This window comes from Carassius auratus, unplaced genomic scaffold, assembly GCF_003368295.1.
Source record: "Carassius auratus strain Wakin unplaced genomic scaffold, ASM336829v1 scaf_tig00215445, whole genome shotgun sequence".
NCBI lineage: Eukaryota > Metazoa > Chordata > Actinopteri > Cypriniformes > Cyprinidae > Carassius > Carassius auratus.
This window is the reverse complement of record NW_020528091.1, coordinates 4,496-30,444: the sequence shown is the minus strand read 5'-3', so window position 1 is coordinate 30,444 and position 25,949 is coordinate 4,496. Positions and strand designations below refer to the sequence as shown.

The window sequence follows — 25,949 nt, the reverse complement described above, 5'->3', positions numbered from 1 at the left end:
CATTCTCCTTTAATGCTAATGAGCTCTGCTGACCCCACCCCTCTCTTCCATCTGCTCTCTGAGAGACTGTTTATTTTAGCCACATTCATACTGAAACTTGCTAATTAGCACATTATTAGGATTCATTAAAATACATTATACTCACTGCTTCTGTAGGTGAGGCTGGATCATGAATGATTTGCACGAACATAAACGCATATACAGGGGGCGTACAATAATGTTTTGTGTATTCAGAGTTGTTCACAGTGTTAAAGAGATGGATTCTCATGCTAAACATGGCCAAAGTTGTAAAAAAAAATAATTTAGAAGAATGACTGAGAATTTCTGTGCCAAAAATCTTACTTCTGGGTTGGTACAAGTTTCGGCTGTTTTTTGTTTTTTTGGCTCCAATGACATAAATGAGAACGGAAGTATTTACAGTATATGAGCATTTCTCCCGGGAAACACACTTCAAAATCATCGGCAGCGCTGCATAGGATTTGTTCGAGAATGCCTACAAATAAGTGCATTTTTGGACGTAAGGGAAAGTTTACAGTATTCAGCTTCCACAAGAACCCAGCGTTACATGAACAGTGGATGCAGTTTGTTTTCCGGGGCATCAACGGAGTGTATCAAGTGCATTTGTGTGTTCTGGTCATTTGAGTGACAAATGTTTTATAAACAAGGCACAAGTCAACGCTGGATTTACACATTATTTGCTTTTAAAACATGGAGCCGTCCCTGTGATAAAAGACCATATTTGTGTAAGTACAATTGCATCAGATTTCTGTATTTTGTTGGAAATCAGCACATAAGTGAATATATGTTAATGGAAACAACACAAAACGTCTCGGTTACGTCTGTAACCTCGGTTCCCCGAGAAGGGAACGAGACGATGCGTCGATAACGCTTTGGGAACGCATTCTGCGTGAGTGCGTCTGAAGCATCCATGTCAACTAGTCCAATGGCGAGAGTGAGCGTCAGGAGTGACGTCACGACCAGGAATTGATAAAAACCCCAACCGGAGCAACCGGTGTTAGCTTCGACAGTGCCGAAGCAAGTCGATCACAGGAATGAAGGAAGTATGGCAGGGAGACGCATCGTCTCGTTCCCTTCTCGGGGAACCGAGGTTACAGACGTAACCGAGACGTTCCCCATCGAGGGAGAGACGATGCGTCGATAACGCTTTGGGAACGAGAATACCCAAACCGCCATATTACAAGTGCCTGAGTGTCAGACAGAAAACCCAACGCCTCTAGAATTAAAAACCTGAGACCCGGGAGTAGCGTCCAGGTCTAGGCTATAAAACCTGACGAATGTGAGTGGCGAGGACCAGCCTGCCGCATCACAAACATCCTGAAGAGAGGCCCCAGATAATAAGGCTCTAGAGGCCACCATACTCCTAGTAGAATGAGCTCTGACCCCCAAAGGGCACGGTAGGTCAGAAGACTCATAGGCAAGAAGGATAGCCCCAACTATCCACTTACTAAGTGTCTGTTTAGTGGCAGGAAGACCTATCTTAGGTGACCCGAAACAAACAAACAGCTGATCGGATTTCCGAAAAGAAGAAGTCCGATGAACGTAAGTGTCCAATGCTCGCACCGGGCACAAGAGGTTAGACTTTTCCTGGTCCGACGATGCAAACGGGGGAGGACAGAAAGCCTGCAGAACAATAGGTCTCGGAACAACGGTCGGTACCTTAGGGACGTATCCCTGCTTCGGGTAGAGAAATGCTTTGACCATCCCAGGTGCAAATTCAAGGCAGGTGGGAGAAACCGAGAGAGCCTGAAGGTCTCCGACTCTTTTAAGGGACGAAATAGCAAGGAGAAAAGTAGTCTTAAACGAAAGAAACTTCTCAGAGACCGAATCTAGGGGCTCAAACGGAGCCCTAGAAAGGCCTTCTAAAACTATAGCCAGGTCCCAGGCCGGCACTCTAGAACGAGTTGCAGGTCTCAGCCTCAAGGTGCCACGAAGGAAACGAGAGATAAGAGGGTCTCGACCCAGAGATGCACCACCCACTTGGGCGTGGAAAGCCGAGATGGCCGCCACGTAAACTTTTAAGGTGGATGGACATAGACCAGAAGCGAAGCGGTCTTGTAAAAACTCAAGAACTGAGCCAACAGAGCAGTGGACGGGGTCACACTGATGTTGGTAACACCAAGAAGAAAAAACATTCCATTTGAGTCTATAAAGTTTCCTCGTAGCTGGAGCTCTGGAGCTAAGGATGGTCTCCACAACCTCAGTTGAGAGACCACTCTCTATGAGTTGCGCCCCCTCAGAGGCCACACCCAAAGCTTCCAAATCTCTGGCCGGGGGTGAAATATAGTGCCCCTTGCCTGAGATAGAAGGTCTTTCCTGATCGGGATCTCCAAGGGAGAACCGTCGAGGAGATGAATCAGGTCCGCAAACCAGATTCGACTCGGCCAGTGTGGAGCTACGAGAAGTAGACTTACTCCGTCCTGGCGGACTCTCTCCAGAACTCCTGGGAGCAGAGCAACAGGGGGAAAGGCGTACAGACGTAGCCTCGGCCACGTCTGTACCATAGCGTCCAACCCCAGGGGGGCTGGATGAGTAAGGGAGAACCATAGTGGACAGTGCGTCGTGTACTGAGAAGCGAACAGATCCACTTCTGCTTGGCCATAACATTCCCATATGAGCTCCACCACCTCCGGGTGAAGCCTCCATTCCCCTGGCCTCAGCACCTGCCTCGACAGGGTGTCTGCTCCAATATTCTGAGTCCCTGGTATATACATCGCCCTCAGAGAGCGTAATTTCCCCAGAGACCACAGGAGGATCTGGTGCGCTAATTTGCAGAGTGGGCGCGAGCGCAGACCCCCCTGACGGTTGATGTAAGAGACCACCGATGTATTGTCTGTGCGGACCAGCACATGATGGTCCCTCAGGTCTGGCAGGAAGTGCCTCAAAGCTTTGAAGACAGCCATCATCTCCAGGCAGTTGATGTGCCAAGAGTGATGATGGCTCTCCCACAGACCCTGAGCTGAGCGGCCTTCCATTACCGCTCCCCAGCCGGTAAGGGAAGCATCTGTCGAGATGGTAACCCGATGACAAAGAGCTCCCAATACCGGACCCTGGGACAGGAACCAGTGTTCTCTCCATATGACCAAGGCGCGGAGACACCGCCGCGTGATCTTGATCGTACGAAGTGGGTTTCCCCTCGGGGAGAACCCTCTGGTCCTGAGCCACCACTGTAAAGGTCTCATGCCCAGCAGGCCAAAGGGGATCACATTGGACGCTGCTGCCATGAGACCCAACAATCTCTCGAACTGTTTTACAGTGCGTGACTGGCCTAGCTTTAGCTCCGAAGTGGCTGCGAGGATGTTGGCTACACGAGCGGGCGAAAGAGAGGCTCGCATCGTGACCGAATCCCATACCACCCCAAGAAAAGTGGTCCTCTGTAATGGAGATAGCACACTCTTCTTGGTATTGAGCCTCAAACCCAACTTTTGCATATGAGCGAGGACGACATCTCGATGCCGAACCGCCAACTGTTCTGATTCTGCTAAAATCAACCAGTCGTCCAGGTAATTCAGAATACGTATGCCCTGCAGCCTGAGCGGGGCCAGAGCTGCATCTACGCATTTCGTGAATGTGCGGGGTGAGAGAGCTAGACCGAAGGGAAGTACCCGATACTGGTATTCTTTGCCCCCGAAAGAAAACCTTAGGAACTTCCTGTGCTGAGGGAGGATGGAGATATGGAAGTACGCATCTTTTAGGTCTATTGTGACGAACCAGTCCTCGGATCTGATTTGAGTCACGATCTGTTTGAGTGTCAGCATCTTGAATTTTAATTTCTGAACTGTACGATTCAACAGACGAAGATCTAAAATGGGACGCAGCCCTCCATCCTTTTTTGGAACAATGAAATAACGGCTGTAAAAACCCGATGCCCTGTCGGGAGGATACACCTGCTCTATAGCATTTTTCGCTAAAAGAGGTTTCACTTCTTGCTCCATGACCAGAGCCTGCTCGGGATGCACTACTGTGAGCAACACCCCGTTGTAGCCCATTGAGATATATTCGGCAGACTTTTCCATTCTGTCAGACATTCTACTAAGGGAACCAGCCTCTCGAGGCTGGCCTCTGGTGTAATTAGAACAGCTAGTTCGGGGACCTGAAGCCGAAGCGCAGGAACCACCTGAGCTAACTGCTCTTGGACCCCCCTCAGAGGGAGCGAGCCTCACGCAGCGTCTGGGAGACACAGCGCCAGAGACCCGCTGGAGACCACTGCGCCCCGAGGCACCAAGGGTGGCGGGGTTGGCAGGACGGCCCCGTGAGAGCACCGAGACCGGACGGGCACCGTATACTGAGGTGTACACCGCACTGTCTCGATTGGGGCTGCCCTCACAGGTCTGACCCATTTGGCGTCAGGACCTTTTCTTCTGAGCCGAAGCTTTCTTAGCGAGAAGAACGGTCCTCAGATCCGGCTTCTGCTTAGATTGCTTTGGCTGTGAGTGCTGGCTCGGTCCCCGTGATTTTTGAGGAGGAGCGCGAGACGCAACACTCTCTTTTTGAAAAACACGATATGAGGAGCATGATGGCTGGGGCTGCCTTGCACGCCCAGCAGCATCAGGATTAGAACGGCGAGGGAGAAAACTTTTAAAAGCTTCAGATTGCTTTTTATTTTCTTGAAATCTTTCAACCACTTCATTCACAGCATCACCAAACAGACCTTCATGAGAAATGGGAGCGTCTAAAAGAAAAGATCTATCTTTATCTTTAATATCTGAAAGATTAAGCCAAAGGTGTCTTTCTGTAGAAACCAAAGCAGCCATAGATCTACCAATAGCACGTGCTGTTTCTTTAGTCGCCCTGAGAGATAAATCCGTAGCCCGACGAAGTTCGCGAATTTCGTCACGGCTGACTCCCTCACTGTTATCTAACTCCCCCAGCAGCTCAGCCTGATAAGCCTGAAGCAAAGCCATCGAGTGAAGGCAAGCTCCAGCCTGACCTGCTGCTGTGTAAGCTTTACCCACTAAATTAGATGTGATCTTTAAAGGCTTCGTGGGCAAAGTCGGGTTCTTAATAGATGACGCTGAACCAGGGGAAAGATAGCTCGCGAGCGTCTGCTCCGCCCGGGGCATCGCTTCATAACCATTTTCTTTCAGCCCTCTTATATCAGAATAAATGCGCACTTGAGGGCTGAAAAGACGTGATGAATATGGCTTATTCCACGATCTAGACAGCTCACTGTGAAGATCAGGGAAAAAAGGGAGACCCCGTGATGTAGGCGATGTTTTAGAAGACAGAAAACGCTCGTCTAATTTGCTTTTAGGACGAGCGCTCTGTTTATCAGATGGCCAAGATATATGTAATTTATCTACAGCTCGTGTTAATACATCAACCAACTCCTCATATGCTGGGGAAAGAGATGGCGAATCCTCTTCCCCCCTGATTGTGTCACCTTCACTGCCCGTTACATCTAACTCCTCGGAGCTAGAGCAACGAAGCAATGGGCTCTCCACCCGGGCGGAAGAAGCCGCGGGGCGGGCTTCCGACACCGGAGTTTGAGCTATGGATCTCCCAGGTAAGGGAGGAGAAAGAGCCCTCGGACCCGTCTCCAACCCCGCTGAGAGATCCATTTGCGAACCCCAGGAATGCACTCTCCGTTCTGCCTCGGCAGAAGCGGGTCCTGCACCCTGAGGAGCGCGAGGCTCGCCGCTCTTCTCATCAAAGAGTGACAAGCGGGAGCGGAGCATGCGAAGCGAAAGCTTCTCACAATGCGGGCAATCAGTCTCCTCGAAGGCTGATAACGCATGCTCCACTCCCAAACAAACTACACAAAGCTCGTGTGTATCCCCACCCGTTAAATAACGCGGGCAGGGAGAAGCACACGGTTTGAATAGTTGCTTAGCCATAGTATATAAACTTTGCACAAGACAACAGTAAATATGACAGACAGGTTTGACACAGATCGCTTGCTGAGGCACAGAAAGCTAACACCGGTTGCTCCGGTTGGGGTTTTTATCAATTCCTGGTCGTGACGTCACTCCTGACGCTCACTCTCGCCATTGGACTAGTTGACATGGATGCTTCAGACGCACTCACGCAGAATGCGTTCCCAAAGCGTTATCGACGCATCGTCTCTCCCTCGATGGGGAACATCAGTATTATACCTCTGCTCACGGCAGGCCTCCAGGAGCTCAGCTTTATCCGGAAATGATCGGAAAGCTGTATTTTTCTTTTATAAATATGATAAATATTTGAACGCTTTTTGGATATATGAAGGATGCAGTACTACTCTATCGGTACTCAAGAGTAACAATGAGATTAGGTGAAACGGTGTATGTTATGTATCCTTTAAGTAGATCAAGGGCGCATTTCTTTCAGATCCAAACGTAAGTTAATCCTCTGCGATTTCAGTCGCTCAGATGTCGGGAGCAAATGACTTCTGCTATGTTTGTTTTTACATCCAGCAAAAAAACACCTCAATCACTTAGGAGTCATGCTTGTCTGCATCTCAGACTGATGACGGCTCACTCAGGGCGGGTCTGAGGTAAGACACAAGTCCAGTCTTTGCTGAAACGTTGCTGTCAATCAAACAATCATGGGAGGGGCCTCTGACCGAATAATTGTTGTTAATAGTTTTCATAATTTGTTTGATTGTGTCATTTATTGATTTTTTTCGTACATTTCTGCCATGTGTACACATATATTATATAGCTGCTTTGCTATTTTTTTTTTTTATTATTGTGAAGAGCGCTATAAAAAAAACTTTAATTTAATTTAATTGCATCAGATGTGTTGATGGGCTGATTTTGTATTCCAAATAACTAACATTTCAAACTGTTCCCCACACAAACCTATTCAGATCACTTGAAACAGTACATTAAGCCGTATAGACCACTTTTAGGATACTTTTATGGTGTTACTTATTTATTTATTTATTTAAATTGTTAACTCTTCTCATTCATTGTCCCTATATGGCCAATACTTTTGCCAACATTTCTCCTTTGTGTTATAAAAGTCCTTTCTGAATACACTATTTCTTTAATAATGTGGGGCAAGAATTGCAGAGTAAGATTCAACATTCCACCTCCAGCTCACTCAGCGCTGACCTTTGGCTTTCAGGATCTTCACATGCTGCTAATCAGCTTGGTAATTTAATGCATAATTAATTCTGGATACAAAAAAATGTGACTGCAATGCAATCCACTGTCGGACATAGATCAAGTCTCTTATGAGAGCAGCAGAGATTGACCGCCTGTACTGGGCCGTGGTTGGGTCACTGTGGAATGACGGAGTAAAAGATGAAAGGAGAGAGGGAGGGAGCCCACGGCTCTCATTACTCATCACACTGAATTTACGAGCATGACTGTGTACTGGGCTGATGTTGTGTATTTTACCCTGAGCAGTGCTGCCTTGGCAGAAGAGTAGAAATTGTGATTTATGACTGTATACTTGGGACTGAGTACTGTAATGTATATTAAAGTAAATGTGTATGTGTGGTGAACGTGATTGTATGTAAAGCAACATATCAACTGCACATCACTTTATATTCTGATGCTATTAAATTGTTAACTTTTAGATTATGATCTGCATCTTTGATATCTTTATAGCATGTTGAGTGGCACTGAGGTTTGTTGCCGCAGTGCAAAAACACTGTAAATGTTGTGTTTGTGAGTGTACATGATGTCTCCCCGCCCCAATGTTTAAATGAAGCCAGCACCTCTGTCCACTCTTCTGTCCACACACTTCCTTAAGAGAAGATGAGATGAGGGAGAGATTGCTACTGTATTTGGAGAGATTCAGAGGGGAGAGTTAATGTCTTGGGTGTCCTCTTGTCTTCCAGCCCCATCTCAACCAATGTGAGCAATCACATTCCAGCTTGGGTCACCAGCATAGGTCAATGTTTCAATAACGTTATTTCAGCAGTATAATGCTCGTGGCCATACTTAAATTGATAAACATTACCAAGGTTAATAGGATATGGTGTCGAGGGCAAAAAGAGCCTGGGCCAAGGTGCATTATTCTCCCATAAATCTGCAGAACGCACCACCATGTCTGCATTGGATCCTCTGTCCTTAGCAGGGCTAATAAGGCCCATAAAAAGCTGGTCTGTCGGTCCAATCAATCTAAACTATTATCCTCTGCCAGATCGTTAATGTGAGACTCTCTTTACGACTTTATTTTCTAATAGATGAATTACTCGAGGAGATCAATGCATCGGATGTTTTACTCAAACATAATTAAAGGGGCATAAGCTTTCAGTCGAACTTTCCATTTCAAAGACCAGATTATGGCTGTGATGATGTACAGACTGATGCTTTCCGCTGATGTCTCTGTTTATGAGGATATTCATTTACGTGATGGGATGAATTTGATGTGGTGCAAAAACCAAACTGATTGCCATAATTGTGTAGACACTTTGTAACTAGGAAATATGTGGCTGTTAATTCCTTTCCCTGCTGTGCTGAATAAAAATCGAAGTGCTGGCACTTGTGTTACATTATACTGTGTACATTGCAAGCAATTTGTCTGTACACCCTGATTGCAAAAGTGCAGCTCAGTGTGACAAGCCAATCAGAAAATATGTGATGCTTAATGCACAGTTATGAGGAGCGGGAATATGGACCAATGAGATTTAACAGTGACCAGAGCTAGCCAGGGATAATATGCTGCTTTCTACTCTTCATATTCTACTCTGAGCTGGACATCAGTTTCTGTGGCAACACTATTAACACCAAAATTAATATGTGTAATTTATGTGATCATTAAATAAAACCACAATGCAAAAAGCCATAACACAAATGTCTTATTAATAAACTTATAGTTTATTTAGCAAGACACTGGATATTAAACTCTGTGCTAGCTATGCTAAACTGTATCATATGTTTATTTTCATTTCAATATTTAGACATTAGCAACACTAGGAATTATTAACCCTTGTGTTCAAATCCCTATAACACTTTTGGTGTTCCTGGTCAAAAATGACAGGCCTTTTAAAATTGCTTATAAATCGCCTGTGCTATGATATCACCAAATATAGGATTCAGTCTTTTTCTCAACTTTTTTCCTTTCAATTAGGACTGGTTTTTAATTTATTTTTGGAACTGATTTATTGTCAGTTAATCCGATTATATGTACCACAGTTTTTTAGTAAAAAAAAATAATAATTATTGCGGAGTATCTTGTCAATATAATTATTATAATTTTTTAATATGCACTGTTTGCTGTAAGGATTAACCAGGAGGTTTGTATTGAAAAGCTTTTATTTTGTACAAAAAAAAAAAAAAAAAAAAAAAGATATTTTGACCGTTTCCGGTCAAAAATTACCAGCTTCCAAAAAAAGAATATAAATTACTTTCTATGCTATAGCATCACCTAATATTGGATTCAGAGCCGGTCCACATGGAGATGCATTTAGTTTTTATCGTATCAGTATTTCGTCCAGATCAATTTTGGGAGCCTGAAACCACTTTTTTTTTTTTTACCGGGTCCCAGAGTGGATAAATCTTAGAACTGGTTTTGTATTTATTTTAGGAACTGATTGATCTTAGGCCTCATTGATCTGAGCCTTATTGATCTTACAGTTTTACAGAAAAAGCCTATAATACTCAAAATAGTTTGTTTGTGTACATAAACTTGCTTGTGTGTGTGTGGTAATGCATGCATCCACAAAGCACACACCCGAGATCTTTATACACTGCTAAAAAAAAAAAAAAAATGTGTTTTATGGAACTGTCCATTTAGGAAGTGATTGTGAATCAGTTTCAGCTTCTTTGGTGAAAATGAAAGTGACAACAAGTGCACTGAAGAGAGGCAACAGTGACACATCCCCCAAAAAGGGATTGATTTTGAAGGTGGTGGCAATGGACAATAGTTTTAGGTTTTATTAGGGTTCTTGTCAATATCTGTAGCATAAGGCACTACCTGAAACCCAGTCAGGTTGTAAAGGTATAGCTTCTCCAGGATGGCACATCCATTCATTCCATCACAAGGTTTGGTGTGTCTCCCATCACAGTTTCAAGAGCATGCAGGAGACACCAAGAGACAGGCCATTACACAAGGAGAGTTGGACAGGGACAAAGAAGGGCAACAAAATGACCAAACATTTAGACCAAACTGTCAGAAAAAGACTTCATGAGGGTGGCATGAGGGCCCAATGTCCCGTAGTGGAATGCGTGCTCACAGATCAGCACTATGCAGTTTGACTGGCATTTGCCAGAGAACAGCAGAATTAGGCCTGCCATTGGCATCCCTTTCTCTTCACTGCTGAAAGCAAGATCACACTGAGCACACATAACAAATGTGAAAGAGTCTGGAGATGCCATGGGGAATCATCCAGCATGACTGTTACGATGATAGGTCAGTAATGGTCTGGGGAGGAATATCCTTGGATGATGACATTGATGCTATTGACTGTCCCTCAAGTTCCCCAGACTTGAGTCATGAAAGTTCAGCCTGTAACTTGTGTGATTTTGAATCCAGCCCTCAGTGTGCTGATGATTTTGGTTTTCATTGACTGTTGTAATTTTGTAACAAATTATGTATGTAAATACCGATTTTTAAATGTAATATTGCATTCATTGAGAGACAATATGTGATTTAAGCATTCCCTTAACTGTTTTTTTTTTTTTTTTTAGCAGTGTTTTTGCGAGTTTTTGCTTCTGAACACTAAATATTTATCATATTTATGATCTCCCCATTTATTTTCAATGGACGGTCATTTTTTTACCGATATAAGCTCAGCTCAATAAGGCCTTACAATCAGCCACTATCAAAATTAAATACAAAACTGCAAATCACTTTATAATATGATAATATGTCACAAAATACAAATATTTCTAAGTTATTTTGTTATAGCCTGGTCATTTTTGTCCGGGAACACCACAAGTGTTCTTTTGTGCTACTTTATTTATTTATTTATACAGTATATAAGCATTTCAAAACAAATTTCTTGGTCAAACAAAAGAGTATACTAGTGCAAAAACTCAAGGTACGTAAAATAAGATTAATTAGGCCTATGATAAATCAGTTACAAAAATAAAAACAAAGCCAGTCCTTATTGAAAGAAAAAAAATACAAAAAGATTGAATAATATGTTTGGTGATAATATAGCACAACAAGAGATGTATAAGCTATTTTTTATATGGAACACCAAAAGTGTAACAAGTTTAAATAAAATAACATAAAAAATTACAAAAAACAATTATACTATATATACAGTACATTCTAACTAAATTGTTGCAGGGGAAGTGTGAGCAAAGTCAGTTCATCTTAGCTCAACCTTAACTAACATTTTTGTTAGAAAGAAAATCTTCTCCTGATTAAAATGACCCAAACACAACATGAGGGTTAAACAGAAATATTCAAAATATTCCAGGCTCTGTCAAGCTGCACATCATGTTCTCACACTGTGAAAAATACATTGTGGAGCAAAGAGGACACTGACAGCATGCTGCTGAGAAGACTTTGCAAATTTTGTAAAAAATACAGTTTTGTGGCTCTTTAATATATTTAGATATTCATCTTTACTAGTTATATAGCATGGGAAAAAATAAAACATAAATGAACATCAGAAAGTATCTTGGTTCAACCGTGGAAAGGCATCAATACACACCATTTTTCAAGTTCACTTCCACCGATGTTAATCTCTACTGAATGATTTGGCCGCTTCTCTATTACTTTGTTTATTTAACATTTATTAATTTTTTAATTATTACCTGCCTGATGGATACAAGTTAGCGTTTTTCTGAGTTTGGCTGTCATAGTTACCAGTTGATTTAAAGAACAAACGTGATAGCTTGTTAAAATTTAAATCAATAGCCTAATAATTCATGGATTCGCTAATGTTGTCTGCAACCTAATCTCAGGTGAAAGGCTTCTGCGCACACAAAACAAAGAAAAGCCCTGAATGAACAGGCAACATAATGAAGCGAGTGGATTTCTGTGTTCAAGGTTAAAAACGTATGCTCCTTTTCTATGTGCATTTCTCACTTAACATGAACATGCAAAGAATTAGTCTCTTATGGGGTTCATTTAGAAAAAGCACATTTATTTTACATACCCAAAACCTGAGGCTGCTAATACTGAACCCAGCCCCTTGTCCAAGGAACTCATCGGGTTAGGTTTTCGGATCTAAGTGGACCCATGAAGACCTCTTGCTCTCACCTAACAGACCAGTGCAGTCTTTGAAAATGTGTTCTCTGCACAGTGCAGGATTTGCCAAATCTTCCAGCAGACCAAGATCAGCCATGACACAATAGCTACATTTCAAATGAGCTCCCAGCTGTCTTTTATAGCTTTTCACACCAATTATGCAAAAATCTAGCTTGAACTATGAAATTACTAATTGAGTATTTGCAATTAAAGGACACAGGACACATGCCGTGGCACTTTTCTTTTGTACTATCTCCATTCTACCCCTAGATTCTTCGGTAGTTGGGAGTTGTGCCTATATTTACACACATTCCTACATTTAAGTACAACTTGGTAGATCCCACATTTTGCATGAAACTGTTCTTACACAATTATAACACATACATCAATGTGTACGCACTGTTGACTAATGGGTGTTTGGTGCTGTGTAGCAAGCAGCAATAGTTAAAAAAGGAGATGGCTTTAATGTGAGGGATCCAGAGTGATTTTCTGAGCCCTTTTCCTCACTCTGGATAAATACAGTTTAAATGTGCAGTCGGTATAAGATGAACCAAACAGTGATCAGAGAGCATAATTTATTGTGGTTTAACAGTGGTCTAGTATATAATAGTCTCTGGTAGGACATGTAATGTGCTGTCTGTATTTTGGCAGTTCAATACACTCATAATTTGACATCAATATATTCATTATTTGTTTACATATAAATGAAAATAAGCTATCAATGTTGAAAGCCCTTGATATACTCGCAGTGTAGTTCTTTTTTGCTTTTTGATTAGGGTTAAAAAATATTTTTGAAATTCCTTTGCAAACAATCTATTGTAGGCTATAGGCTAAGATAGCAGGTTAATCTGTTAACAGATAAGCTAAAATAGTACACTAAGTGCTTGATTTATGAAATGTAAGCTAACGTACAAAAAAAGCAAAAGATGAGGTTCAGTTATACAGTACACTGTACAAAATATGTAATTCTGTCTTAAACTGTATTGATTTTCTATGCACATTTTGCCTTCAAAGGAATTAAGATGAACACTACAATTTGAGGTGTAAATGATAATTATCTATATTATGTTACTTTGTGTTTATATGCATGTGTGCAAGGTGCGAGATGTGTGGCTGTGTCCATGTGTGAGTGTGTTTGTGCTGCGCGGGCTTGTCTTTACACTGGGGGTTTGGGATCTGTCTGCTCTGATGAAGACTGATAAATGTGACATCACTCTGTCTAAAGATCATTAAATGTCAAGTCCTGCAGTGGCAGCAAAATGTGCTGGCAGAAAGTCAATGGCGTGAAGTGCTGCGCGCGCGTGTGTGTGCTAAGTGTGTAGTGCATGGTAGTGCACACAAATATTGCATCGTTTGCTGTCCATTCAATCTTTCATTTCCATAGGTGCATATAGAATTAGTTCCACATAAAATCCCCATCACACTCTATCAGTGTGTCTTTGTTAAAGATAGAGCCATAAACAAAAAAGGCTTTGACATAAAAACCTCCAAGCTTGCTTCAGGCAGGAGACGACGGGAAGACAAATACTCAACCCAAGAAATGTTTGCTCGGCTCAGACCCTGAATTGTAAAAATGTGTTCTTTGCCACTTTACTCCAATGGCATTCCTCAGTATGAGACCTGTCATTTGAAGGATCTGTTTCTGAATTAATGGAGCATTGAAGTCTTACAATATGAAATAATGGGGCAATCCCAGTGCTATATATATATATATATATATATATATATATATATATATATATATATATATATATATATATATATATATATATATATATATATATATATATATATATATATATATATAATTCCAGGGACATTCATTTCAGTATTACACACCGTCAGTAGAGAAATAGTATTTTCTAACAAATACATGCTAGAGTGGCTAAATAAAACCTGATTAAACAGGCTCACACATGCTTTTTTATTGCATGCATAATGCACTATTAATATTCAAATAATGAGGTGCTTGAGAGTTTCTTTAATGTCTGGTAAAGGCTGGAAAATTGAAAGTAACTGTTAGAAAGCGCCAAGGTCGAGTTAAGTAAATTGGATCTTAATTGTGGTGTTTAGTCAAGCATTGAATGCCAGCCCTTTGTCATGAATATCTTACATGGCCTTCTTGAGTGGTGAGGGGTGTGACTGAGAAGACAAAACTAGGGCACAACATTGTTTTTGACCTTCATCTGAAGACCACATAATGACAAGAATCTGTTTTGCCTTCCTTAAATCACTTTGTCGATGTGTTGTCTTCCACCGGTCCTCTGGGACAGGTCAGCCTGTCAATCAAACGGAGACAGGGATCACATTAACAGAGATTTGATGTAGCCATCAGTGCTAGTGAAAGACTCACGCATGTCCAGATTCAGGAAGAACAGCCAGCTCTGTGTGAGGAAAGACACACAACTGTTCTCAAGTGCGAGACACACACCGGGTGACACATGTTAAGACTTATTCAGATGTCTGAATAACAAAACACGGGGAAAGACAATCATTTCCTAAGTAATCATAATCTATGGCATTATCATTATCAGTCATTGCATGCTTAAAATAAACAGGAGAAGCAGTTATTCAGGCTGCTTATTACCCATGGGAAAATAAATAAGAATATCAAATTACTCATTTATTGATATGTCAACAACCAACAGATCATAATTAATATCATATGATCTGATTTAAACATTTTTAGACTGGCCTTAATTAGAAAATCAGCTTCCTGTTCGATCAGCCGCTCTCACCAGCTTCCTTCTTCGATTGCGAGAAAGCAGCGGGAGGTTTGGTTGCCATGGCAGCTGCACCATGCACACAGAATATGGTGGTGTGGTGAGTGGGCACTGGCTGGGAGAAGATTTGTACAGACCGCTAAGTCAAGGCTGAACACATACAATAAGATTCCCACAGGGGACAGTGGAGAAAAAGTACTGTAGTGACTGCTCCATGCACTGAAGACCTCCCTAATGCACATTGTCTAAATTCTGGGCTAGAGTTTAGTCTCTAAATTGGACTTCTCGACAACAAAATGAAAAAGCTTGGCAATGTTAATCCATGATTTAATGGCTTCCTTCATAAGGAGCCATAGTTTGCATTTTAAGATGACCTAAAATAATCCAAACATGATAATGAACCTTTATGTATCTTTTTTTATCTCGTTTTTTGGAAAGATTGATGTATGACAATGTCAAAATTATGACATAGGTCACAGTTACAACAAAAAAGTCCAAATTATAACAAAGGTTGAAACTGTGAGAATAATTCATAATTTTGGAGGGAAAAATTACTTGCAACATAAATTGCTTTTTATCTTAATTTTGCCATGATTTAAATCATATTATGACATTGTGGGATCATATAATTATGACATACAAAGTAAGCACTGAGAAATACATATGTCAAAATTATGAGATTATGAGCGACAGTGATAAACAGCTTTCCTATAGTTTTTGAGCTTGACAGCAGCAGTGTTTTGCTTTTCACATGTGGTTCGGAAAAACATAACACAGGCTAAATTTTAATGCGCAACCTATCTATAAAATACAGTGTGCCAGATTAAGATTAGAACTGTATTTCTCCTGTGTTCCATTCAGAAGTGACCAAGCCCTTTTCCTTTGTTAGTGAGACCTTCTGACATTTACAGGGTTTAGGTGTTAAAGGTATGGTTCACCCAAAAAGTCAGGTTTGATAAAAGGTCTGAAATTGTTGGTGATTCAGTTTGATTCATTTAGGCAGTTCACTCATGTATCGTCTAAGAAAACGAAAATATATTTTTATATATATAATGTACTAAACTGGACCATCATTACAACTGTGTCAAATATATTTAATTACATGACATACAAGTTTAAATAGAAATTGCATTTAAGTGTATAACAGTTACCATACAGTAAATACTTGAAACTATGAAATTACATGTGAATATGGGAATCTTAAGAGGTCCTACTTACCTAAGTACATTTAATATAAATTAAAATTTTAATAAATTTTAATTTGATTGCAATTACCTTGCAATTAAGTCCCTGTTAGCCCAACACCCAGTTCACACTTTAAATTCGTTCTTATATCCAAGGATTATTTTACTTTTAAACGTGTGTGTGGTGTGCAACTTTTTCACAAGAGGTACCAAATATTGCTATTTATACTTTAAGTTTACTTTACTGTAATCTGAACTCAATCTTCCACCATATGCCTGGAAGCAAGCTTTTAATGTAAAAAATCCTGTTTTATCTGTTCTGTACTATTAATTTAATAGCTTTAGCATAATGTCAATGTTTTACATTTAACAATGTCAATGTATATATAAGTTGCAGGTAAATTATGAAGTTTTTAATTACTCACCGTCTGATTCTCCTGACATATTACTTATTTTAAATCCTCACTAGCGAACATAAGTTTATACAAATTTTATGTGCACCTGACATTAAGGAAAAATAAAATTTCTGAGAAGATATACAGTAGTTAAGTATTTTGAAGTGAGGATGTTGGAGTTTGGGCTCAAGCAAACATACCAAGTGCAAAAATGACATAAATCTCTTAAAGAGAGAGCCTGTTAGTGAAGTTAAAGAGGAGCTTTTAGCTTCAATTCCTTGAGGACACTACCTGAAGGAGCAGGCCAGTAAGACCTTAGTCTGTTTGACTCTTGAGAGATGGACGCAGTATTGACAGCTGAGCTAGAACTGCTAGAACTGCCCTTCACCCTTAGGCAGTCTAAACCATGGATAAAAAGAGCACTTATTCTTTTCCTTGAGATTCTTAGGCAAAAGTGCAGCAGGGTGAAGGATCTGTGCACAGCAAGCTGAATTCCTCATTTAAATCGAACCCATGCTGCTTGCTAACTTGACAGTGTTTTTGCTCTGAATGCATCCTTTCTTGTGAATAGTATACAAAGGATCGAACGTTTTAGGCCTTGGGGGCTCTTGGGAACCAACCTGGGAATGACTTTGTGTTTTTTGCATGACCCTTGGCTAACAAATCAACCTTCACCAACAGAGAATTTAGAAGTGTGGATTAAAATTTCATAACCATGAGTGCTTTTTAAAATAAGAGAAAAATAGACAGAGAGAGAGAGAGAGAGAGAGAGAGAGAGAGAGAGAGAGAGAAAGTCCCCATTACTGAAATAAACCCTTTGAGTATTTCCCAAAACAATCTATTTTTTTCCGTACTAGGTCAAACATTCAGGGCATTTTTCTGCATGTACTCATAAAAAAAAGGACATTAACATTTAATTTGGTTATGAATAAATATTTTGTGCCCACAAAACAGAATTCAGCACTTTTTTCCTGATATCTTAATTAAGAGGAAAAAAATAAGTAATTCTGCCCCCTTCAGGTCGAATTTATACCTATTCGTTGTCGATGAAAATGAATAATATCATTTTTTATAACTTAATATGATCTGAAAATTTGTAATTAACAGGTGTCTGGGCTCCTGTTTTACCTCATGGGCCAAATCCCAAGGTGAGGGCAACATCACGGTGAGCAACTGTACTGCAATAATAAAGGTAGCAAAACAAAACTCTCTAGGGTAATTTCTTTATTTTTATAAACCCAACATGAAAAGAAATAGACAGATGATCCATTAAAAAACTACTTTTTTATGAGTACTATGGGTATAGTTGTTGTAAACATGTCAAAAAGCTCATCTTGGTTACAGATGCACAATATTGTGCCAGTCTTTCTTTAAAATGAGACATCTTCGACATCATTTCAGGGGAAATAACATGTCATCCCCTTTTACCCTGAGGAGAAAATGTCAGTGTTTATGACATTAAACTGACATGGCAGGTCCAGTGACATGTTCCTGGTTGTTTCGCTGATGCCTACGAACATTTCCCAAAATCCAGCTGAAGAGATGTTTTACTTCATGTGTGCCTCAGCCTGAGACCAGTTCGAGTCCTCATCATTGATAATGCATATGTCAAGGTAATAAATTTGTCTGAACAAGATTCAATAACAGGGAAATGAAAACAGACAGTGGGTCGGTGACAGGGGTCTGTGACAGTTTGGTAATTCAGCCTGGCAAGATTCCTCAAGTACTCTCTTTTTTCAGTCTAAACTTGAATTTTGCCTTCCTCACCTGTTTGAAAGAGTACTTCATCCAGAAATGGAAATTCTATCAGGATTTATATGCCCTCCAAACTGACAAGAACTGCTACAAACTGAAAGTGTAAGAAATTGTGCTTTAGGGCAGGATGTTGATACTGATTTCCTGGTTCGACTTGATTCAGATTAACAGTTCTCTCAATTTAGTTTGATTCTGATTTAAATTCTTTTCAGAGTAATGTATACTTGATTTAGAATGTTGGTTTTGTTTATGTACAGGTACATCTAAAAAAAATTGCCATGGTTCATGGAATCACGATCTCATCTGTGCTTTGTTTTCTGTCTGTGTGTGTGTGTGTGTGTGTGTGTGTGAGTGTGGTGAGTGGGTGTGGCTGATTAACATGACGAGCTATCAGTTCCTGGCAACTGGGCATGCCATGCAAGTACTTGTAGCACAGGTGTCCGAGCTCACTACCCAGGTACAGCTATTAAGATCACCCACTGCTCCACCCCCACTGTTCATTCCTTCGACACCAGAGACAACACTTACCAGCGTGAGCCCAGACTACCTGCCCCAGAGATGTACTGTGGGGAACCTAATCTCTGCAGAGCCTTTCTGACCAAATGCTCTATGTTTTTTTTTTTCAATCCAGCCTCTCACATTTGCCACTGAGGAATCCAGGGTGGCCTTGGTGCTTACACTGCTGACTAGTAGTGCAGCGCTATGGGGATCGGCGGTGTGGGAGAATCGACATCCCTGCTGTGCCTTGTTCTGCACCCTCAAACAGGAGATGATGAGGGTTTTCGATTGTGCGGTGACAGGCTACGCAGAGGTTAGCAGATCTCCAACAAGGAGAGCTGTCTGTCTCCTTCTATTCCATCTAGTTCTGGACTCTAGAAGCAGAGTGTAAGTGGAATGAGGAGGCGCAGTGGGACATGTTCCTGCATTGGTTGGCTGGTCGCATTCAAAGGGAGATATTTACTCTGCAGTTACCTCAGGGTTTGGATGGACTGAGCACTTTGCGTGGACTCACGCCTTCAACAGGGCGATCAGCATAGTCAGCACAAACGGGGCCTTGAGTTTTCCGAGTACTCCCCCACGGACTCCTGGGGTGCGATCAGTCATCCGCTTCAGTCATCTGATCAGTCTTACTTTCGGTTCCTGAAAGGGAGGTCATGGAGAAATATATTTCTGATTCTCTGGCAGCTTGGCTCATTCCTCCTTCTTCTTCTCCAGCTGGGGCAGGATTTTTTTCACAAAGGATGGCCTCTTGCAACCTTGCATTGACTACCGAGGGTTGAATAACATCATGGTAAAGAATACTTATCCTTTGCCGTTGATGTCTTCAGCTTTCGAGCAGTTGCAGGGAGCATTTATCTTCACTAAATTAGATTTGTGTAATGCTTATCATTTGGTTCGCATAAGAGAGGGGGATGAGTGGAAAACCACGTTTAATACCCCCAAGGGGCATTTTGAGTATCTGATTATGCCATTTGGGTTATCCAATTGCCCCCCAGTTTTCCAAGCATCTCATCTGAGGGAACGCGCGTGGATCCCCATAATACCCCATAAATTCTCTGTGAGGTTCAGGTCAGGTGAGTTGGCTGGCCAACCAAGCACAGTAATATCATAGTCAGCAAACCACTTGTAATTGGTTTTTCCACTGTGGGCAGGTGCTAAAATCCTGCGGCAAAATGTAATCAGTAACTCCATAAAGCTTGTCAGCAGATGGAAGTATAAAGTGCTACAAAATCTCCTGGTAGATGGCTGCATTGACTTTGGACTTCATAAAACACAATGGACCAACACCAGCAGATGCCATGGCACCCCAAATCATCATTGACTTCAGAAACTTCACACTGGACTTCAAGCAGGTTGGATTCTGTGCCTCTCCAGTCTTCCTCCAGACTCCAGACCTTGATCTCCAAATTAAATGCTAAATTTACATTCATCTGTAAAGAGGACTGTGGACCACTGAGCAATACACCCCAGGTGAAATGTTTCTGACATTTTTTCCGGTTCAGAAGTGGCTTAGTTCTAGGAATGTGAAAGCCGTAGCCCTTTTCCTGAAGACATCTGATTGTATTGCCTCTTGATACGCTGACTCCGGCTTTAGTCCACTCCTTGTGAAGCTCTCCCAAGGTCTTCAATTGGCTTTTCCTGACAATCTTCCCAAAGCTGTGGTCATCCCTGTTGCTTGTGACCTTTTCCTACCACACTTTATCTTTCCAGTCAACTTTCTATGAATATATTTTGATACAGCACTCTGTAAACAGCCAGCCCTTTCAGCAACGACCTTCTGTGGCTTACCCTCGTTGTGGAGGGTGTTCATAATTGTCTTCTGGACAACTGTCAAGTCAGTAGTCTTTCCCATAATTGTGATTGCATGTTCTAAACTAGCTCAAGATATACCCAGTATTTATACTCAAAATTAAACTAATAAATCTCAAAATGAAATATTCAATTTTTTTTTTGTTAAGCTGTAAGTCGCAACCATTAGAATAAAAAAAATTCTTGAAATATTTCAGTTTGGTGCAATGAATCTAAGAATCTAAGAATAGAATATAAGAAAGTTTTCTTTTTTATTTAAAGTACAAAAAATAAAGACCTTTTCCGTGATATTCTAATTTTTTGAGATGCACCTGTTTGGAGTGGGCAATATATTTTTACATTTTTGAAAGAGGTCTCTTATGCTCACTGCATCTATCTATCAAAAATACAGTAAAAACACTACAGTAAAAACATTTATTTTCTATGATAATTTAAAAGTTTTATATTTGAAATATAAATATTTCATTATAAATATCTTTACTGTCACTTTTAATCAATTTTTTTTTCATCATAACTGAATAGAAGAAAATATTACAGATCTGTCAAAATAGATCAAATCAGACTTTAAACACTCTTTAAAACAATTCATTAAATGAACAGACTCATTAGAGTTGTTTATTTTCTGGAATTAGGCTGCACTGGGCAGACTGTGAGTTTTTCATTTACTAAAAAATATACAGTAAAGCTGTCATATGGCTTCAGTAGACAAAAGGGACTTTTATGTTGCTTTATTTTGTCCTTTTTTGCAGCATTATATTCTTTGGATACTGTTTGAGTTACTTTTTACTTTACAGCAGAAAGAAAGTCTAAAGTCCAACAAGTCCTCCAACTCATACGACCGTATGGGTCGTTTGTCACTATCCATAAATACGACCCACACGAGCGTTCTCTAAATTAGCGCCCCTATTGGCAACAGGAGGTATGATAAATGAACTTTCGCCTAAATGCATTGTGGGTTTATTTTAACATGTTTGCTATTTGCGTTTTGAATTGTTTGATTTAAACTCTCCCAGATGTTCGTGGATTTTGATGATATGGATTTTAGATGACTTCGAGACATGTACAGGTAAGGTTTTCTCCCGTCTCGTAAAGTAGTCGATCGTTTATGAATAATATGAGTTTTTATTTTCAAATCGATACTGGACACTGTATGTCCTATTAAACCAGTTTGACGTTCAAATCATTTAATCGAAATCTGCAGCTTTATAAAGTTAGTTTTCATTGTGATATTCGTTTGAAATTCGCCTGTGGTGGAAAGAGGTCATGTAAAAGTCGCGCATTTACCATGTTTTTACCATAGTAACATGTCGCTGAACCATGTCACGTGTTATAAAACCTCAGTAACCACAACTCAATGTATCTCCCGTCATAACTGTAGTTTTACTTTGGTATTTGTAGTATAAACACGTTACCATGCTTTTCACCACAGTAACTGTGCTTATTGTGTACTCTTTAGTTAAGTAACACATTTGCCATGCCTTTAATACCTTTTTGTAATGTAATTGTGATTCAGTGTTTTTTTTCTTTTCAGTTTTGCAGTTTCTTCATATCACATACATCTCCAGCTCCTACAACAACATTCAGTGTCCAGCAGCTCTTTATGATGCTCTCTCTCTCTCTCTCTCTCTCTCTCTCTCTCTCTTTCTCTCTCACTCTCTCTCTCTCTCTCTCTCTCTCTCATTTTCCTTTCCTATTTTTCTGAACTGTAATTCATAAATAAGTCACACATATTTTTCTTTCTTTCTCTTGTTCATCATGGCATATTTTCACAGCTCAGAATCAGATTTTGATCAGTTCTTGTATTAACAGGGAACTTGTACTCGAAGCTCAACTTGAAGAAGTTTCCAGTGAAGATGAAGTCCTTCAAAGGTTCGACACAGGTAATGTTGAAGATATGTAGTTATAACTGATTTACTTTAATTAATTTATCCTTACTTTATGTTAATAACCTTCCTTATAGTCCTTCCTTTCAAATATTTTGTTCACAGATCATTTCTAACACACTGTCTAAACATGTATGTATTAAAACAACAACAACAACTTGTTACTTTTTCTTTATTCCAGCTGAAAAGGAAGACCATGGGCCTGTCAAACCTTGTTTGTGGAGAGGGATGAATTTGACCATCTTGTGTGTTTACGGAGAAGACCAAAAGCTGCTAAGGCAGATATTTCCAGAGGTACGTCTGTGTTGATCTGAGCACCTCGACAGAACTTTACTGCAGTTACATTTTGCACCGAATTTTATGTTTTTTACTTTTTTAAATACCTCACGACCCCATCAGTACAAACCCTGTGCTATGTCAAAGTATTAATAATTCAAACAATTTCAGCAAATTCATATGATATTGTACAAGCGTACTCTCCAGCTTTTCCTCCTGCTGTCATTGACCATCGCCTCAGCTCTCATGCAGACTGTGTCCATTTTAAGTAGTCAGAGCGTTATATCCTAAAGTTTATATTGAGTCCACTGTATTCTTTATTAGCACCGTCTTAACCCGTTCTAACAGTACATGATATCTGTCCGCACCTCACAGTCTGCCTTTATTTCCATGTTGATTTTAATTGAACACGTCTGTTTAAAAGCAAGTCAGGAAATGCTGTGTAACTTGTCATGTGACACATCAGATCTTCAGTTAATTTGGCCAAATTAGATCATTTAAGGCTGTTCACACCAAGAATAGTAACTACAATAACTATTTTAGCATCCACACCAACATCAACCAATGATAAAGTTATGTTTATTAATATACACACTGCAGCGACGTTGATGTCTGCCACTTTAAATGATCAAGCTTTTGAAATGTGCATTTTGATTGGCTGTTTAATGTTCATCAGCTGGAAAATATATTCCACTGATGTTGTTCCTCTGTGTCATTAAGTATGGACTCATCCTTGGTATGAAGAGGTCTTTAAACTGCTTACAACAATCCTGCTGCATGTTATAGTGTAGAAAATAATTGAGAATAATATAGCTTGAAGATACAGCTTTCTTCCCTCTCATTTTGTTAAACTCAAACGCAAGATTTTGCCTTTCTTTGCTTGTTTGTCTTCATCTTAGTCCTTTACTCTCTCCACTCACTCACACATTCTCTCTTGCTCTGTTGTAAGGTACAAACAGAGCGGATGGTTGCATGATGGCCTCTTTCAGGTTTGTCAACTGAATGTCTACTAGTGTGGCTCAGCAAGTTCCTGTCATGATCAGCCCTCTCCAAGAAAGGTTTGTAGAAAATTGTAATCAATATTCATTTAATCCTCTAACCTGAATCTTTTGGTGAATTTACTTAATTATATCTGTCTTAATTCATATGTAATAAGCAATAGTAATTAAACATGGGGTTAATAGACATATTTTTGTTTTACAGCTGAAGAGCAAAAACACAAAGAACATCAGTCCTGTTGGGGATGAGGAATGAACATGGCTCTATTGTGCCCAAACAGAAAAGAGTGAAAAGGTGCTCATCCCCATTGATGTGTCTGTATTCAAGCAATGCATTAGTACAGCATATGATGTTGATCTCTATTCAAGTCAGCAATTATCATTTTTCACATATACATCTTTTTATAAGTCCTAGAATGAACAAATCATCAGGGCATCATTTCTGGAATTTGGGCAGAAAATGACTGAATATGGTGAGTACTGACACCTGCACCTGTATTCACCAAAACTATTTTTCTTATGGACTTACAGTTTTTGAAGGAGGATTAAGTCAGTTGATGGAGAAATGAAGAACGAGATGTGTTGTATATGAAGACTTCAGATGCAAAAGCCTTTAAGTTCTGTATGAAATGTTCTTCTAAGAAGAATTTTAGAAGAAAACTTCAGGTGGAACTTAGATGCCTTTGCATCTGAAGTCTTCATATGTACTATGAGTTTTCAATACATAACTGATTTGTTATGACTGTTTTTATTATTTTCTACTTGTACAGAAAGACTGCAGTAGAATGAAAGCTGGTACTGAGAACATTTGTCTTCACTCCAGACTAAAGAGAAGCGGGTCTGAGGCCAGAGATGGAGGAGTCAATGGTCACCAAATGCAGCGCTGCAGCCTGAAACTGTGAAGACTGAATTCCCAAACAGCTGTGTGACTGCACAGATGTTACGGCCATAAAAGAAACTTCACAACTGAGAGCCCATTACTCCAACAACCTTCAACAGGAATCAATGGTATGTCCATTACAACAATTCTAAATAATAATAATATATAATTGACACAATGATTTTGTCTCTCCAGGACATCTACGCAAGGTTTTTCTTTTGTTGAGGACCGTCAGAGACTCCAGCCACACGAGCCATGGATTGCTCTCAACATCACCATCAGACAGACATTATCACAGAACCAGCACCAGCAGACTGCAAAACAAGTTCCTTCAACAGGCAATCAGACTGAACTGAACTCGTACCAGTAACACCACACACACACACATACACACACCAGCAGCCTCATACTGTGTGCACTGCACTCTATCAGCTACACTGACTGGACTCTGACTCACTATTATTCTGCAACCTGATATTCTGTTTGCACTAATTCATACTGTACTGAAAGTGAAAGTGACGTGACATACAGTCAAGTATGGTGACCCATACTCAGAATTTGTGCTCTGCATTTAACCCATCCGAAGTGCACACACACAGAGCAGTGAACACACACACACTGTGAACACACACCCGGAGCAGTGGGCAGAGGTATATCTACAGTATACAGTGATTGTTGTTAATTGTTTTCATTTTGTTCTCTCTGTATAGTATAGTATTGCACTATATTTTCTACCTGTATTGAGCTCTTATGTATACGGTTTATATTTTTGATACTGTATATGTGTTGCAAATATATTCAGTACTTGTCATGCTGCAGTTTGCAGAAAAGCATTTTACCACCTGTATACTTGCATTCATGGTATTGTGATAATAAAATGATTTGATTTGAATTGGTCACATGACTTGTTCATCAGTTGTATTGTTGTGCTGGATAACAATTGCAAATTGTTTATGACATTGAAGAAGATCATGATAGAGACATGGATTTGAAGAAAACCAGGAGAGCTCTGATGATGAGAAGGAAACTGGATGTGATTCTTTGGTGCTCAAGACATTTCACCATGCCTTCATCTGGGTTTCTTCATCTGATTAAAATAAAATGGTTTTAATGTAACCCATTTTTATTTCACTTGAATATAATTTGTCTTAATATGCTTCTTTATCTGTCTTTATGCTGCATCCTAGTAAAATATTGCGTATGGTGTTGGATAATCAAGTATGGTGAATATTCTGTACTAGAGATGGTTTTTTGGTAGATACACCATTTAATTTTGTAAACAACACATATAATCACCATGGTTGTTTTGATGAAGACATGAACATTTAGTAATATTAATGAAATTCAGTTAGATGAAGAGCTGCATAAGAAGAGACTGCATGGACTTCATGCACAACTGAAGGTGATGAATCAAGGAAAGATCAACATGAATCCTGTTCTGTATTA

At 40.1% G+C, this 25,949-nt stretch overlaps 1 protein-coding gene and 1 long non-coding RNA gene across 3 annotated transcripts; one reads left to right on the top strand and one right to left on the bottom strand.

The window, feature by feature from the left end:
• Positions 1-878: 878 nt before the first annotated feature.
• LOC113094840 (uncharacterized) lies at positions 879-4,358 on the bottom strand. The gene is made up of 3 exons (XM_026260471.1): positions 3,803-4,358; positions 3,248-3,392; positions 879-2,461 (listed from the first exon to the last, which is right to left on the bottom strand). Exons 1-3 carry the CDS (start codon positions 4,356-4,358, stop codon positions 1,213-1,215), a joined length of 1,950 nt encoding a protein of 649 aa, XP_026116256.1. The 3' UTR covers positions 879-1,212.
• Positions 4,359-22,581: 18,223 nt separating this feature from the next.
• LOC113094841 (uncharacterized) lies at positions 22,582-24,819 on the top strand. 2 transcript variants are annotated; one of them, XR_003288179.1, is made up of 5 exons: positions 22,582-22,643; positions 23,575-23,683; positions 24,033-24,096; positions 24,394-24,631; positions 24,699-24,819. It is a non-coding gene; the product is annotated as an uncharacterized LOC113094841 (long non-coding RNA). The 2 variants fall into 2 exon arrangements; XR_003288178.1 differs by lacking the exon at positions 24,033-24,096 and adding an exon at positions 23,829-23,918 and having other exon boundaries at positions 24,447-24,631.
• The last annotated feature ends 1,130 nt before the right edge of the window (positions 24,820-25,949 follow it).